The sequence below is a fragment of the Triticum dicoccoides genome, chromosome 3B (assembly GCF_002162155.2).
Source record: "Triticum dicoccoides isolate Atlit2015 ecotype Zavitan chromosome 3B, WEW_v2.0, whole genome shotgun sequence".
In the NCBI taxonomy this organism is placed as follows: domain Eukaryota; kingdom Viridiplantae; phylum Streptophyta; class Magnoliopsida; order Poales; family Poaceae; genus Triticum; species Triticum dicoccoides.
In genome coordinates, this window is record NC_041385.1 from 80,278,273 (window position 1) to 80,294,958 (window position 16,686).

Sequence of the window (16,686 nt, forward strand, 5' to 3'; positions counted from 1 at the left end):
GGGGGAAGGGGGCGGGGTGACCTGAGCCGATGACGATGGCGATCTTGCCGAGCACCATGGCGGCGGGATCGGGGCGCCGGCCGGGTGGCTGGCGAGTAGGAGGGCCACGGCGACGACGAGGACCAGGAAGAAGCTAGGGTTATTCGGGGTCGCTCCACTCCGCCTTCCGCCCTTCCTCCCTCTCTCTCTCTTGGTTTATTTTTATTTTTTATTTCGGGTTTTGTTTTGTCTTTCTTTCTTTCTTTCGCAAGGGGAGAAGAGGGGTGGAGATGCTGCGCGAGGAATTTTTTTTTTTGAGACATGCGCGAGGAGATTCGAAGCCAGAGGACGCGCTCGCGCGGGCCGGGCTGGGCAGGGCCGGGCCTGGGGGAGAAAAGGATGGGCCACTACCGTGAACATGTTGGATCGAATGGACGGATGGGCCCGAATAAAATAAAACTCATGCCCTAAAAAAAATCTTTAACCGATTCTTACACTTCTTTGCCAGCATGGAGTTTGTGCGCTCGGGTGCATATGCACCAGGTGAACAGTACAATCAGAAAGATATACTAGAAACTAGAAGTAAATTTAAAAAAAAACTGATTTTTTTTGCAATAAACGTTGATGAATTTTTACTGGCATATAAATTTTGGTGAGGAAGAAATATCTGTCGAGGTCTGGGCAAAAAAAAAATCCAAAATGGTACCTTTTTTAGGCATTTGGGAAAAATTAAAAAACAATTGAGCAGACCTCCGTGCATGTTTTCTCATCACTAATCTTTGCACGTGGTAGAACATTCAACAATGTTTGTCACAAAACAAAAAGTTTTTTTATTAGGTTTCTAAAGAAACGTACCGTTCCGTCTCCCCTCTTACGTCAATTGTTTCGTTGATACCCCGTGTCTTCCCTTTGTGCAACCTCTCCCGATTCCCTTAATTAGCTCCCGTAACTCCCCGTTCAGTTTCCTATTTTTCCTTCTTCCTTGCAAACCCACCCGCCTGATCTACCACCTCACCCCCGCTCAATCTGATCTAGAGGAGGGGTTGCTTCCCAACGAAGATGCCCAGAGTAGCGAGGAGAGCGGGCGCCATGGTTGCTGGTAGAGGCGCGGTCGGTGTGCGAGGCGATTAGCGAGGGAAGAAGAAAAAGAGATGTGCGAGGCGACCCTGCGGCAGCCGTGGTCTAGTGAAAAAAAGGGGAGGGATAAAAAAGGGGAGGGATGAAGCAGCGCCTTGCGGTGCGAATAGTGTGGCACGAGGTCTCGCTCGGTTCGGCAGCACCAAGCGTCTAGCGGCTAATTGGAACGAGGATTGGGTAGTGCCAGCTGCAACCGGCGGTGATACAGTGGGATCATCTGCTAAATGTGACGTTCATAGCAGCTCGCTCTCCCAACGCTGGCACAAGCAATTGGGAGGCACAAAATATCCCATGTAATTGGGCTAGCAGTCAACCGAGCGTGCCGTTCTCCCAGTGGAACTATATAGAGACGTTGCAAGCAATTGGGCTAGCAGTCAACTTGCTAGCCAACTTGCACAGGTATATATGTTTTCAGAATTTTTGTGTTTGCCTTGTGGATTTTTCAAAAATATTCTTGTGAATTTTAATGGATCAAAGACATGAATTGCATATCATATAAGTTATTAATGCATATAGATTATAGAGTTATGGACTACTTTGGATTTTACATAATTATATGCTGACGTTCACTCCACCTTCATTTTTTGTTTGAGAAAATACATGCATTGCTCACGGGTGATGTTAAACAAAAGGAGGGTTAAGCCTAACAAAGTTTCTGGTTGAGTTAATTTTTAATAGCATGACCTGGTATATCATCGATGCATACATAATGTTTTCCGGTGCAACGCACGGACACTTACCTAGTCTTTGTTTAGAATTTACAGTTCACACAGTATACATCTGAAAGCAGAACAACACTTCCCCTTCTTTGCTTTTTTTATATATAAAAACAAACCTACGCATGTATAGTACTGCTACTCCGAGGTATGATTTATTCGCTTTCCATCCATAAAATAAAATCCTAGCAAGTGTTACTGTTGAAAGAAACTCCTACCAAGATTACATATGGATGCGCAACAAGGTGTTGCCGTCCCGAGGCGGCGTTCCGGCAACCCGCAACCTAGCTCGAATCTCATATGACAATGCCCGGTTCCACCTAAAGTTCAGATTGAGTGGAAAGTTGCTTCAAGTGCCCCCACAACACAATAATTTCTGCATGCGCGATGTGGATAATGATTTGGTGCATCGATAATTGATTGATCATGCACTAGGCACATATATATGTACAAGGGATGCGACCGGTATCTTGTCTCCTAAGATACACGTACATACAGAGGGAGACAGACACTACATGTATTACATACGAAACTCAGACCTATGTACATGTACACATGTTCAACACCCCCCACCCACCCACCCGCAGTCGAAGCGTCGCCGGTGACGCTGAGACTGGACCGAAAGCCCTCGAATGTCGAGGTGGCTAGTCCATTCGTCATAACATCGGTGAACTGTTGATCGGTGGGCACATGTAGAACGCGAACACGACCAAGTGCGACGTGCTCCCTGACGAAATGGATGTCGAGCTCAATATGCTTCGTCCGTCGGTGATGGACAGGGTTGGCAGCAAGGTACACCACGGAGACGTTGTCACAGTAGACAAGCGTCGCCTTGGTAACCTCACATAGCAACTCCTGAAATAGCTGTCGTAGCCAAGAGCACTTGGCGACGGCGTTGGCCACAACCCGACACTCAGCCTCGGAGCTCGATCGTGAGACCGTGGGTTGTCATTTAGACGACCACGAAATCAGAGAGGGCCCGAGGTAGACGCACTAGCCGGAAGTAGAGCGTCGAGTGTCGGGACACCCAGTCCAGTCGGCATCGGAGTAGGCGACAAGGCTGGTGTCAGGTGATGCCGTCAGGGTGAGACCCATGGCTGTGGTGCCACGTATGTACCGAAGAATACGTTTCACCATAGCCCAATGGGTGTCACGAGGAGCATGCATATGAAGGCACACTTGTTGGACAGCGTATTTGATACGTGTCCAACGTTTCTATAGTTTTTGATTGTTCCATCCTATTATATTATCCATCTAGGATGTTTTATACGCATTTATATGCTATTTTATATGATTTTTTGGACTAACCTATTAACCTTGAGCCCAGTGCTAGTTTCTGTTTTTTCCTTGTTTTTGAGTTCTACATAAAAGGAATACCAAACGGAGTCCAATTGACGTGCCAAATTTTGATGATTTTTTATGGACCAAAAGAAGCCCCCGGAGTAAAATAGTTGGGCCAGATGAGTCCCGAGCCGTCCACGAGATAGGAGGGCGAGCCCGGGGGGTAGGGCACGCCTTCCACCCTCGTGGACAGCCCGGAGACCCCCCCCCCCCTGACTTGTTCCCGACGCCAAAAATTCCTATAAATACTGAAACCTCCAGAAAATAACCTAGATCGGAAGTTCCGCCGCCGCAAGCCTCTGTAGCCCCCAAAAACTAATCGGCACCCTGTTCCGGCACCCTGCCGGAGGAGGGATCCATCACCGGTGGCCATCTTCATCATCCCGACGCTCTCCATGACGAGGAGGGAGTAGTTCACCCTCGGGGCTGAGGGTATGTACCAGTAGCTATGTGTTTGATCTCTCTCTCTCGTGTTCTTGATTTGGCATGATCTTGATGTATGATAACCCACAAGTATAGGGGATCGCAGCAGCTTTTGAGGGTAGAGTATTCAACCCAAATCTATTGATTCGACACAAGGGGAGCCAAAGAATATTCTTGAGTATTAGCAGTTGAGTTGTCAATTCAACCATACCTGGATAACTTAGTATCTGCAGCAAAGTAATTAGTAGCAAAAGTGGTATGATAATAATAGTAACAGTAGCAAAAGTAAAGATAAATGTTTTTGGGTTTTTGTAGTAGTTGTGACAGTAGCAACGGAAAAGTAAATAAGCGAAGAACAATATGTGAAAAGCTCGTAGGCAATGGATCAATGATGGATAATTATGTCGGATGCGATTCCTCATGCAATAGTTATAATATAGGGTGATATAGAACTAGCTCCAATTCATCAATTTAATGTAGGCATGTATTCCGTAAATAGTCATACGTGCTTATGGGAAAGAACTTGTATGACATCTTTTGTCCTACCTTCCCGTGTTCAGCGGGGTCTTAGCGGAAACTAAGGGATATTAAGGCCTCCTTTTAATAGAGAACCAGAACAAAGCATTAGCACATAGTGAATACATGAACTCCTCAAACTACGGTCATCACCGAGAAGTATCCCGATTATTGTCACTTCGGGGTTGTCGGATCATAACACATAATAGGTGACTATAGACTTGCAAGATAGGATCAAGAACACACATATATTCATGAAAACATAATAGGTTCAGATCTGAAATCATGGCACTCGGGCCCTAGTGACAAGCATTAAGCATAGCAAAATCATAGCAACATCAATCTCAGAACATAGTGGATACTAGGGATCAAACCCTAACAAAACTAACTTAATTACATGGTAAATCTCATCCAACCCATCACCGTCCAGCAAGCCTACGATGGAATTACTCACACACAGTGGTGAGCATCATGAAACTGGTGATGGAGGATGGTTGATGACGACGACGGCGATGAATCCCCCTCTCCGGAGCCCCGAACGGACTCCAAATCAGCCCTCCGGACAGAGATTAGGGCTTGGCGGCGGCTCCGTGTCGTGAAACGCGATGAAACTTTTTTCTTCGATTTTTTTCTCACCGAGACGGAATATATGGAGTTGGAGTTGAGGTCGGAGGGTGTCCAGGGGGCCCACAAGATAGGGGGCCGCGCCCTAGGGGGGGCTGTCTCGTGGACAGGCTGTGGGCCCCCTGGCACTAATTCTTTCACCAAAAATTCTTATTAAATCTGAAAAGTGCCTCCGTGGATTTCCAGGACTTTCCGAGAACTTTTCTTTTCTACACATAAAACAACATCATGGCAGTTCTGCTGAAAACAACGTCAGTCCGGGTTAGTTTCATTCAAATCATGCAAGTTAGAGTCCAAAACAAGGGCAAAAGTGTTTGGAAAAGTAGATACGTTGGAGACGTATCAACTCCCCCAAGTTTAAACCTTTGCTTGTCCTCAAGCAATTCAGTTGATAAACTGAAAGTGATAAAGAAAAACTTTTACAAACTCTGTTTGCTCTTGTTGTTGTAACATGAAAAGCCAACATTCAAGTTTCAGCAAATATTATGAACTAACCATACTAACAATAATACATAGGTCTCACAATTACTCATACCAATAACATAATCAGCTAGCGAGCCATAATAATAAAACTCGGATGACAACACTTTCTCAAAATAATCATAACATGATATAACAAAATGGTATCTCGCTAGCCCTTTCTGAGACCGCAAAACATAAATGCAGATCACCTTTAAAGATCAAGGACTGACTAAACATTGTAATTCATGGTAAAAGAGATCCAGTCAAGTCATACCCAATATAAACTAATAATAATGAATGCAAATGACAGTGTGCTCTCCAGCAGGTGCTTTTTAATAAGAAGGGTGATGACTCAACATAAAAGTAAATAGATAGGCCCTTCGCAGAGGGAAGCGGGGATTTGTAGAGGTGCCAGAGCTCGATTTAAAATAGAGATTGAATAACATTTTGAGCGGCATACTTTTGCTGTCAACGCAACAACTATGAGACGGCTGTATCTTCCATACTACATGCATTATAGGCAGTTCCCAAACAGAATGGTAAAGGTTTATACTCCCCCAACCACCAACAAGCATCAATCCATGGCTTGCTCGAAACAACGAGTGCCTCCAACATACAACAGCCGTGGGGGAGTTTTGTTTAATTATTTTGATTTGCTTTGATCATTCTTGATCATGGGACTGGGCATCCCGGTTACCGACCCTTTCTCGTGAGTGAGGAGCGGAGTCCACTCCTCGTGAGAATAACCCACCTAGCATGGAAGATATAGGCAGCCCTAGTTGAAACATGAGCTGCTCGAGCATACAAAACAGAATTTCATTTGAAGGTTTGGAGTTTGGCACATACAAATTTACTTGGAATGGCAGGTAAATACCGCATAAAGGTAGGTATAGTAGACTCATATGGAACAACTTTGGGGTTTAAGGAGTTTGGATGCACAAGCAGTATTCCCTCTTAGTACAGGTGAAGGCTAGCAAAAGACTGGGAAGCGACCAACTGAGAGAGCGACAACAGTCGTAAACATGTCAGGTCAAAAAAAAAACAGTCGTAAACATGCATTAAAATCAATTTACACCGAGTACAAGCATGAGTAGGATATAATTCACCATGAACATAAATATCATGAAGGCTATGTTGATTTGATTCAACTACATGCGTGAACATGTGCCAAGTCGAGTCACTCAATTCATTCAAAGGAGGATACCATCCCATCATACCGCATCATAATCATTCTAATAGCATGTTGGCACGCAAGGTAAACCATTATAACTCATAGCTAATCAAGCATGACACAAGCAACTATAATCTCTAAATGTCATTGCAAATATGTTTACTTCACAATAGCTGACTTAGGAATGATGAATAATCATATTTACAAAAACAAGAGAGGTCGAGTTCATACCAGCTTTTCTCATCCCAATAAGTCCATCATAAATCATCATTATTGCCTTTCGCTTGCACGACCGAACGATGTGTATAATAATAAGAGTGCACGTGCATTGGACTAAGCTGGAATCTGCAAGCATTCAACTCAAGAGAGAAGACAAGTAATATGGGCTCTAAGTTAAATAAACAATCATGCATATAAGAGCCACTAAGCATTTTCAATATGGTCTTCTCGACCCCCAAAAGAAAGAAAAGAAAATGAAAGTTTTTACACGGGAAAGCTCCCAACAAGTAAAAGAAGAACGAGAAATCTTTTTGGGTTTTCATTTTAATTTCTACTACAAGCATGGAAATTACACTAACTCATTTTTTTGGTTTTTCTTAAAGTTTATCAAACACACAAGAAGAAAACTAGAAAAAGAAATTTAAACTAACATGGATAATACAATGAAAGAGTGTGAGCACCGACGACTAGTGTGTGAACATGGATGTAAACTCGGTGAGAAATATGTACCCCCCCAAGCTTAGGCTTTTGGCCTAAGTTGGTCTAATACCAATGACCGCCTGGCTGATATCCATAAGAGTAGCTGGGGTAGTACTGAGATGAAGAGGCGACCGCCTCCTGAGCAGCAGTGTGTTGGCGAGCTGCCTCCATTCCCCTCTCATATTCAGTGGCTTCTTCCCTGGTGACAACATATCTTCCTTTTGTCTGATAATCAAAAAGGTAGGGAGCAGGAAGAGTAACAGGGACGACGTTGCGTCTGTTATAGGTTAGTCGATAATGGAGGAATTGTTCATTCCTCTCAAGAAAATGATGATCAAACATAACTTCTTTATCCAAATAAACAGGAGGTACAAGCATATCCCCCTCTCGTGGAGCTATATTAAGAAAATTAGCCACACGGGTTGCATAAATTCCTCCAAAGATATCACCCCTTCTACTATTATTCTGCAACCTACGTGCAACTATTGCCCCCAAGTTATACCTCTATAACCTGGCACAACACTCTTGAGGACACAAAGATCAGGGGCACACATGTGACGTACTTCGTCCTTACCGATAATGCATCTACCAATAAAGAGAGCAAAGTAATGTATAGCAGGGAAATGAATGCTCCCTATGGTAGCTTGTGTTACGTCCCTAGATTCTCCCATAGTAATACTAGCAAGAAAATCTCTAACTTCAGATTTGGGAGGATCATTAGCATTACCCCACTGCGGGAGTTTGCAAGCAGTTGTGAAATCCTCTAAATCCATGGTATAAGATGTATCATAAATATCAAACATAACACTAGGAGAATTACGCGCAGAAATATATTCGAACCTCCGCACAAAGGAATCAGTCAATTGATAATATCGAGGACACTTATCTTGTAAGAAGTCCTCCAGCTCGGCATTATGCACATATGCGTCAAATTCCTCCTTGCAGCCTGCTTCGACCATAAAATCATCGGATGGCCACTCGCAAGCCCGTACATTTGCGTCCCTTGGCAAATTAACATCTTGTTCACATATAGCAATCATTTGCCCTTTCTTTGCCGAGGAACCACCTTGGTACATTATTCTAAGCATATTTCTTTTTCTGAAAATTTCTGAATTTTTTAGTAACTTCAAAATAAAAGTGGATAAAACTAAACAAGATTGGTAGCAACTACTCCTACAAGTGCCTAGAGCCTATATCATGCATTGGAATTGCTTGGGACCTCAAAAATTTAACATGCAAGCTCAAGAACATGGTCACCTAAGTAGCTAAAAATTGCAATGAATAAAGCACTAGAACAAAAACTAATTGGACCAATGGAGGAGTCACATACCAAGCAACAATCTCCCAAAGCAGTTTTCCGAATGGAGCTTTGAGCTAAGAGATCGAAAATCGCAGCAAAACGAGCTAGAACTCGGGCTTGAGCTGGATGGGGATTTTTTTGGGTAGAAGATGAAGTGTGTGGGTGTTGGGGAATGTAGTAATTTCAAAAAATTTCCTACGCACACGCAAGATCATGGTGATGGCATAGCAACGAGAGGGGAGAGTGTTGTCCACGTACCCTCGTAGACTGTAAGCGGAAGCGTTAGCACAACGCGGTTGATGTAGTCGTACGTCTTCACGATCCGACCGATCCAAGCACCGAACGTACGGGACCTCCGAGTTCAGCACACGTTCAGCTCGATGACGATCCCCGGGCTCCGATCTAGCAAAGCTTCGGGGATGAGTTTCGTCAGCACGACGGCGTGGTGACGATGATGATGTTCTACCGGCGCAGGGCTTCGCCTAAACTCCGCGATAATATGACCAAGGTGGAATATGGTGGAGGGGGGCACCGCACACGGCTAAGGAACGATCCGTAGATCAACTTGTGTGTTCTAGGGTGCCCCCCCCGCCCCCGTATATAAAGGAGCCAGGGGGAGGAGGCGGCCGGCCAAGGAGGGCGCGCCAAGGGGGGAGTCCTACTCCCACCGGGAGTAGGACTCCCTTCTTTCCTAGTTGGAGTAGGAGAAGGGGGGAAGGAGGAGGAAGAGGGGAAGGAAAGGGGGGGGGGGCGCCACCCCCCTCTCCTTGTCCTATTCGGACTAGGGAGGGGAGGGGGCGCGGCCCACCTCTTGCCTCCTCTCCTCTTCTCCCTTATGGCCCATGTAGGCCCAGTAACCCCCGGGAGGGTTCCGGTAACCCCCGGTACTCCGGTAAAATGCCGATTTCACCCGAAACACTTCCGATGTCCAAACATAGGCTTCCAATATATCAATCTTTATGTCTCGACCATTTCGAGACTCCTCGTCATGTCCATGATCACATCCGGGACTCCGAACAAACTTAGGTACATCAAAACTTATAAACTCATAATAAAACTGTCATCGTAACGTTAAGCGTGCGGACCCTACGGGTTCGAGAACTATGTAGACATGACCTAGAACCATTCTCGGTCAATAACCAATAGCGGAACCTGGATGCCCATATTGGTTCCTACATATTCTACGAAGATCTTTATCGGTCAAACCGCATAACAACATACGTTGTTCCCTTTGTCATCAGTATGGTACTTGCCCGAGATTCGATCGTCGGTATCCAATACCTAGTTCAATCTCGTTACCGGCAAGTCTCTTTACTCGTTACGTAATGCATCATCCCGTAACCAACTCATTGGTCACATTGCTTGCAAGGCTTATAGTGATGTGCATTACCGAGAGGGCCCAGAGATACCTCTCCGACAATCGGAGTGACAAAACCTAATCTCGAAATACGCCAACTCAACATGTACCTTTGGAGACACCTGTAGTACTCCTTTATAATCACCCAGTTACGTTGTGACGTTTGGTAGTACCCAAAGTGTTCCTCCAGTAAACGGGAGTTGCATAATCTCATAGTTACAGGAACATGTATAAGTCATGAAGAAAGCAATAGCAATATACTAAACGATCAAGTGCTAGGCTAACGGAATGGGTCATGTCAATCACATCATTCTCCTAATGATGTGATCCCATTAATCAAATGACAACACATGTCTATGGTTAGGAAACACAACCATCTTTGATTAATGAGCTAGTCAAGTAGAGGCATACTAGTGACTATATGTTTGTCTATGTATTCACACATGTATCATGTTTCCGGTTAATACAATTCTAGCATGAATAATAAACATTTATCATGATATGAGGAAATAAATAATAACTTTATTATTGCCTCTAGGGCATATTTCCTTCAGTCTCCCACTTGCACTAGAGTCAATAATCTAGATTACATAGTAATGATTCTAACACCCATGGAGTCTTGGTGCTGATCATGTTTTGCTCGTGAGAGAGGCTTAGTCAATGGGTCTGCAACATTCAGATCCGTATGTATCTTGCAAATTTCTATGTCTCCCACTTGGACTTGGTCCCGGATGGAGTTGAAGCGTCTCTTGATGTGCTTGGTCCTCTTGTGAAATCTGGATTCCTTTGTCAAGGCAATTGCACCAGTATTGTCACAGAAGATCTTCATTGGTCCCGATGCACTAGGTATGACACCTAGATCGAAAATGAACTCCTTCATCCAGACTCCTTCATTTGCTGCTTCCGAAGCAGCTATGTACTCCGCTTCACATGTAGATCCCGTCACGACGCTTTGTTTAGAACTGCACCAACTTACAACTCCACCATTTAATAAAAATACGTATCCGGTTTGCGATTTAGAATCGTCCGGATCAGTGTCAAAGCTTGCATCAACGTAACCATTTACGACTAGCTCTTTGTCACCTCCATATACGAGAAACATATCCTTAGTCCTTTTCAGGTATTTCAGGATGTTTTTGACCGCTTTCCAGTGATCCACTCCTGGATTACTTTGGTACCTTCCTGCCAAGCTTATTGCTAAGCATACGCCAGGTCTGGTACACAACATTGCATACATGATAGAGCCTATGGCTGAAGCATAGGGAACATCTTTCATTTTCTCTCTATCTTCTGCAGTGGTCGGGCATTGAGTCTGACTCAACTTCACACCTTGTAGCACAGGCAAGAACCCTTTCTTTGTCTGATCCATTTTGAACTTTTTCAAAATTTTATCAAGGTATGTGCTTTGTGAAAGTCCTATTAAGCGTCTTGATCTATCTCTATAAATCTTGATGCCTAATATGTAAGCATCTTCACCGAGGTCTTTCATTGAAAAACTTTTATTCAAGTATCCCTTTATGCTATCCAGAAATTCTATATCATTTCCTATCAATAATATGTCATCTACATATAATATCAGAAATGCTACAGAGCTCCCACTCACTTTCTTGTAAATACAGGCTTCTCCAAAAGTCTGTATAAAACCATATGCTTTGATCACACTATCAAAACGTTTATTCCAACTCCGAGATGCTTGCACCAGTCCATAAATGGATCGTTGGAGCTTGCACACTTTGTTAGCACCTTTTGGATCAACAAAACCTTCTGGTTGCATCATATACAACTCTTCTTCCAGAAATCCATTCAGAAATGCAGTTTTGACATCCATTTGCCAGATTTCATAATCATGAAATGCAGCAATAGCTAACATGATTCGGACAGACATAAGCATCGCTACGGTTGAGAAAGTCTCATCGTAGTCAACCCCTTGAACTTATCGAAAACCTTTCGCAACAAGTCGAGCTTTATAGACAGTTACATTACCATCAGCGTCAGTCTTCTTCTTAAAGATCCATTTATTCTCAATGGCTTGCCGATCATCGGGGAAGTCAACCAAAGTCCATACTTTGTTTTCATACATGGATCCCATCTCAGATTTCATGGCCTCTAGCCATTTTGCGGAATCTGGGCTCATTATCGCTTCCTCATAGTTCATAGGTTCATCATGATCAAGTAACATGACTTCTAGAATAGGATTACCGTACCACTCTGGTGTGGATCTTACTCTAGTAGACCTACGAGGTTCAGTAGAAACTTGATCTGAAGTTTCATGATCAATATCATTAGCTTCCTCACTAGTTGGTGTAGTTGTCACAGGAACCGGTTCTTGTGATGAACTACTTTCCAACAAGGGAGCAGATATAGTTATCTCATCAAGTTCTACTTTCCTCCCACTCACTTCTTTCGAGAGAAACTCCTTCTCTAGAAAGGATCCTGATTTTAGCAATGAAAATCTTGCCCTCAGATCTGTGATAGAAGGTGTACCCAATGGTCTCTTTTGGGTATCCTATGAAGACACATTTCTCCGATTTGTGTTCGAGCTTATCTGGTTGAAGTTTCTTCACATAAGCATCGCAGCCCCAAACTTTAAGAAACGACAACTTTGGTTTCTTGCCAAACCACAGTTCATAAGGCGTCGTCTCAATGGATTTTGATGGTGCCCTATTTAACGTGAATGCGGCCGTCTCTAAAGCATAACCCCAAAACGATAGCGGTAAATCAGTAAGAGACATCATAGATCGCACCATATCTAGTAAAGTATGATTACGACGTTCGGACACACCATTTCGTTGTGGTGTTCCGGGTGGCATGAGTTGCGAAACTATTCCGCCTTGTTTCAAGTGTAGACCAAACTCGTAACTCAAATATTCTCCTCCACGATCAGATCGTAGAAACTTTATTTTCTTGTTACGATGATTTTCCACTTCACTCTGAAATTCTTTAAACTTTTCAAATGTTTCAGACTTGTGTTTCATCAAGTAGATATACCCATATCTGCTCAAGTCATCTATGAAGGTGAGAAAATAACGATACCCGCCGCGAGCCTCAACATTCATTGGACCACAAACATCAGTATGTATGCTTTCCAACAAATCAGTTGCTCGCTCCATAGTTCCGGAGAACGGCGCTTTAGTCATCTTGCCCATAAGGCACGGTTCGCAAGTACCAAGTGATTCATAATCAAGTGATTCCAAAAGCCCATCAGTATGGAGTTTCTTCATGTGTTTTACACCAGTATGACCTAAACGGCAGTGCCACAAATAAGTTGCACTATCATTATCAACTCTGCATCTTTTGGTTTCAACACTATGAATATGTGTATCACTACTATCAAGATTTAATAAAAATAGACCACTCTTCAAGGGTGCATGACCATAAAAGATATTACTCATATAAATAGAACAACCATTATTCTCTGATTTAAATGAATAACCGTCTCGCATCAAACAAGATCCAGATATAATGTTCATGCTTAACGCTGGCACCAAATAACAATTATTTAGGTCTAAAACTAATCCCGATGGTAGATGTAGAGGTAGCGTGCCGACCGCGATCACATCGACTTTGGAACCATTTCCCACGCGCATCGTCACCTCGTCCTTAGCTAATCTTCGCTTAATCCGTAGTCCCTATTTCGAGTTGCAAATATTAGCAACAGAACCAGTATCAAATACACAGGTGCTACTACAAGCATTAGTAAGGTACACATCAATAACATTTATATCACATATACCATTGTTCACTTTGCCATCCTTCTTATCCGCCAAATACTTGGGGCAGTTCCGCTTCCAGTGTCCAGTCTGCTTGCAGTAGAAGCACTCAGTTTCAGGCTTAGCTCCAGACTTGGGTTTCTTCTCTTGAGCAGCAACTTGTTTGCTGTTCTTCTTGAAGTTCCCCTTCTTCTTCCCTTTGCCCTTTTTCTTGAAACTAGTGGTCTTGTTAACCATCAACACTTGATGCTCCTTCTTGATTTCTACCTCCGCGGCCTTTAGCATTGCGAAGAGCTCGGGAATAGTCTTGTCCATCCCTTGCATATTATAGTTCATCACGAAGCTCTTATAGCTTGGTGGCAGTGATTGGAGAATTCTGTCAATGACACTATCATCAGGAAGATTAACTCCCAGTTGAATAAAGTGATTATTATACCCAGACATTTTGAGTATGTGTTCACTGACAAAACTATTCTCCTCCATCTTGCAGCTATAGAACTTATTGGAGACTTCATATCTCTCAATCCGGGCATTTGCTTGAAATATTAACTTCAACTCCTGGAACATCTCATATGCTCCATGACGTTCAAAACATCGTTGAAGACCCGGTTCTAAGCCGTAAAGCATGGCACACTGAACTATCGAGTAGTCATCAGCTTTGCTCTGCCAGACGTTCTTAACATCGCCAGTTGCATCAGCAGCAGGCCTGGCACCCAGCGGTGCTTCCAGGACGTAATTCTTCTGTGCAGCAATGGGGATAATCCTCAGGTTACGGACCCAGTCCGTGTAATTGCTACCATCATCTTTCAACTTTGCTTTCTCAAGGAACGCATTAAAATTCAACGGAACAACAGCACGAGCCATCTATCTACAACAAACATAGACAAGCAAAATACTATCAGGTACTAAGTTCATGATAAATTTAAGTTCAATTAATCATATTACTTAAGAAATCCCACTTAGACGGACATCTCTCTAGTCATCTAAGTGATCATGTGATCCAAATCAACTAAACCATGTCCGATCATCACGTGAGATGGAGTAGTTTCAATGATGAACATCACTATGTTGATCATATCTACTATATGATTCACGCTCGACCTTTCGGTCTCCATGTTCCGAGGCCATATCTGTATATGCTAGGCTCGTCAAGTTTAACCCGAGTATTCCGCGTGTGCAACTATTTTGCACCCGTTGTATTTGAACGTAGAGCCTATCACACCCGATCATCACGTGGTGTCTCAGCACGAAGAACTTTCGCAACGGTGCATACTCAGGGAGAACACTTCTTGATAATTAGTGAGAGATCATCTTAAAATGCTACCGTCAATCAAAGCAAGATAAGATGCATAAAGGATAAACATCACATGCAATCAATATAAGTGATATGATATGGCCATCATCATCTTGTGCTTGTGATCTCCATCTTCAAAGAACCGTCGTGATCACCATCGTCACCGGCGCGACACCTTGATCTCCATCGTAGCATCATTGTCGTTACGCCATCTATTGCTTCTACGACTATCGCTACCGTTTAGTGATAAAGTAAAGCAATTACAGGGCATTTGCATTTCATACAATAAAGCGACAACCATATGGCTCCTGCCAGTTGCCGATAACTTCGGTTACAAAACATGATCATCTCATACAATAAAATATAGCATCACGTCTTGACCATATCACATCACAACATGCCCTGCAAAAACAAGTTAGACGTCCTCTACTTTGTTGTTGCAAATTTTACGTGGCTGCTACGGGCTTAGCAAGAACCGTTCTTACCTACGCATCAAAACCACAACGATAGTTCGTCAAGTTGGTGCTGTTTTAACCTTCGCAAGGACCGGGCGTAGCCACACTCGATTCAGCTAAAGTGAGAGAGACAGACACCCGCCAGCCACCTTTAAGCACGAGTGCTCGTAACAGTGAAACCAGTCTCGCGTAAGCGTACGCGTAATGTCGGTCCGGGCCGCTTCATCTCACAATAACGCTGAACCAAAGTATGACATGCTGGTAAGTAGTATGACTTATATCGCCCGCAACTCACTTGTGCTCTACTCGTGCATATAACATCAACGCATAAAACCTAGGCTCGGATGCCACTGTTGGGGAACGTAGTAATTTCAAAAAAATTCCTACGCACACGCAAGATCATGGTGATGGCATAGCAACGAGAGGGAAGAGTGTTTTCCACGTACCCTCATAGACCGTAAGCGGAAGCGTTAGCACAACGCGGTTGATCTAGTCATACGTCTTCACGATCCGACTGATCCAAGCACCGAACATACGGCACCTCCGAGTTCAGCACATGTTCAGCTCGATGACGATCCCCGGGCTTCGATCCAGCAAAGCTTTGGGGATGAGTTCCGTCAGCATGACAGCGTGGTGATGATGATGATGTTCTACCGGCGCAGGGCTTCGCCTAAACTCCGCGATGATATGATCGAGGTGGAATATGGTGGAGGGGGGCACCGCACATGGCTAAGGAACGATCCGTAGATCAACTTGTGTGTTCTACGGTGCCCCTCCGCCCCTGTATATAAAGGAGCCAGGGGGGAGGAGGCGGCCAGCCAAGGAGGGCGCGCCAAGGGGGGAGTCCGGGAGTAGGACTCCCTTCTTTCCTAGTTGGAGTAGGAGAAGGGGGGAAGGAGGAGGAAGAGGGGAAGGAAAGGGGGGGGGGCGCCGCCCCCCTCTCCTTGTCCTATTCGGACTAGGGAGGGGAGGGGGCGCGGCCCACCTCTTGCCTCCTCTCCTCTTCTCCCTTATGGCCCATGTAGGCCCAATAACCCCTGGGAGGGTTCCGGTAACCCCCCGGTACTCCGGTAAAATGGCGATTTCACCCGAAACACTTCCGATGTCCAAACATAGGCTTCCAATATATCAATCTTTATGTATCGACCATTTCGAGACTCCTCGTCATGTCCGTGATCACATCCGGGACTCCGAACAAACTTCGGTACATCAAAACTTATAAACTCATAATAAAACTGTCATCGTAACGTTAAGCGTGCGGACCCTATGGGTTCGAGAACTATGTAGACATGACCTAGAACCATTCTCGGTCAATAACCAATAGTGGAACCTGGATGCCCATATTGGTTCCTACATATTCTACGAAGATCTTTATCGGTCAAACCGCATAACAACATACGTTGTTCCCTTTGTCATCGGTATGTTACTTGCCCGAGATTCGATCGTCGGTATCCAATACCTAGTTCAATCTCCTTACCGGCAAGTCTCTTTACTCGTTACGT

General features: G+C 44.2%; 1 protein-coding gene across 1 annotated transcript in view; it reads right to left on the bottom strand.

Annotated features, from left to right (window-relative positions):
• LOC119274864 overlaps positions 1-210 on the bottom strand; it is a 4,609-nt gene extending 4,399 nt beyond the window's left edge. Inside the window, exon 1 of the mRNA XM_037555606.1 lies at positions 22-210. Within this exon, the coding sequence (XP_037411503.1) occupies positions 22-58 (37 nt within the window). The 5' untranslated portion in view covers positions 59-210. The remainder of the gene's footprint in view (positions 1-21) is intronic.
• Positions 211-16,686: the final 16,476 nt, after the last annotated feature.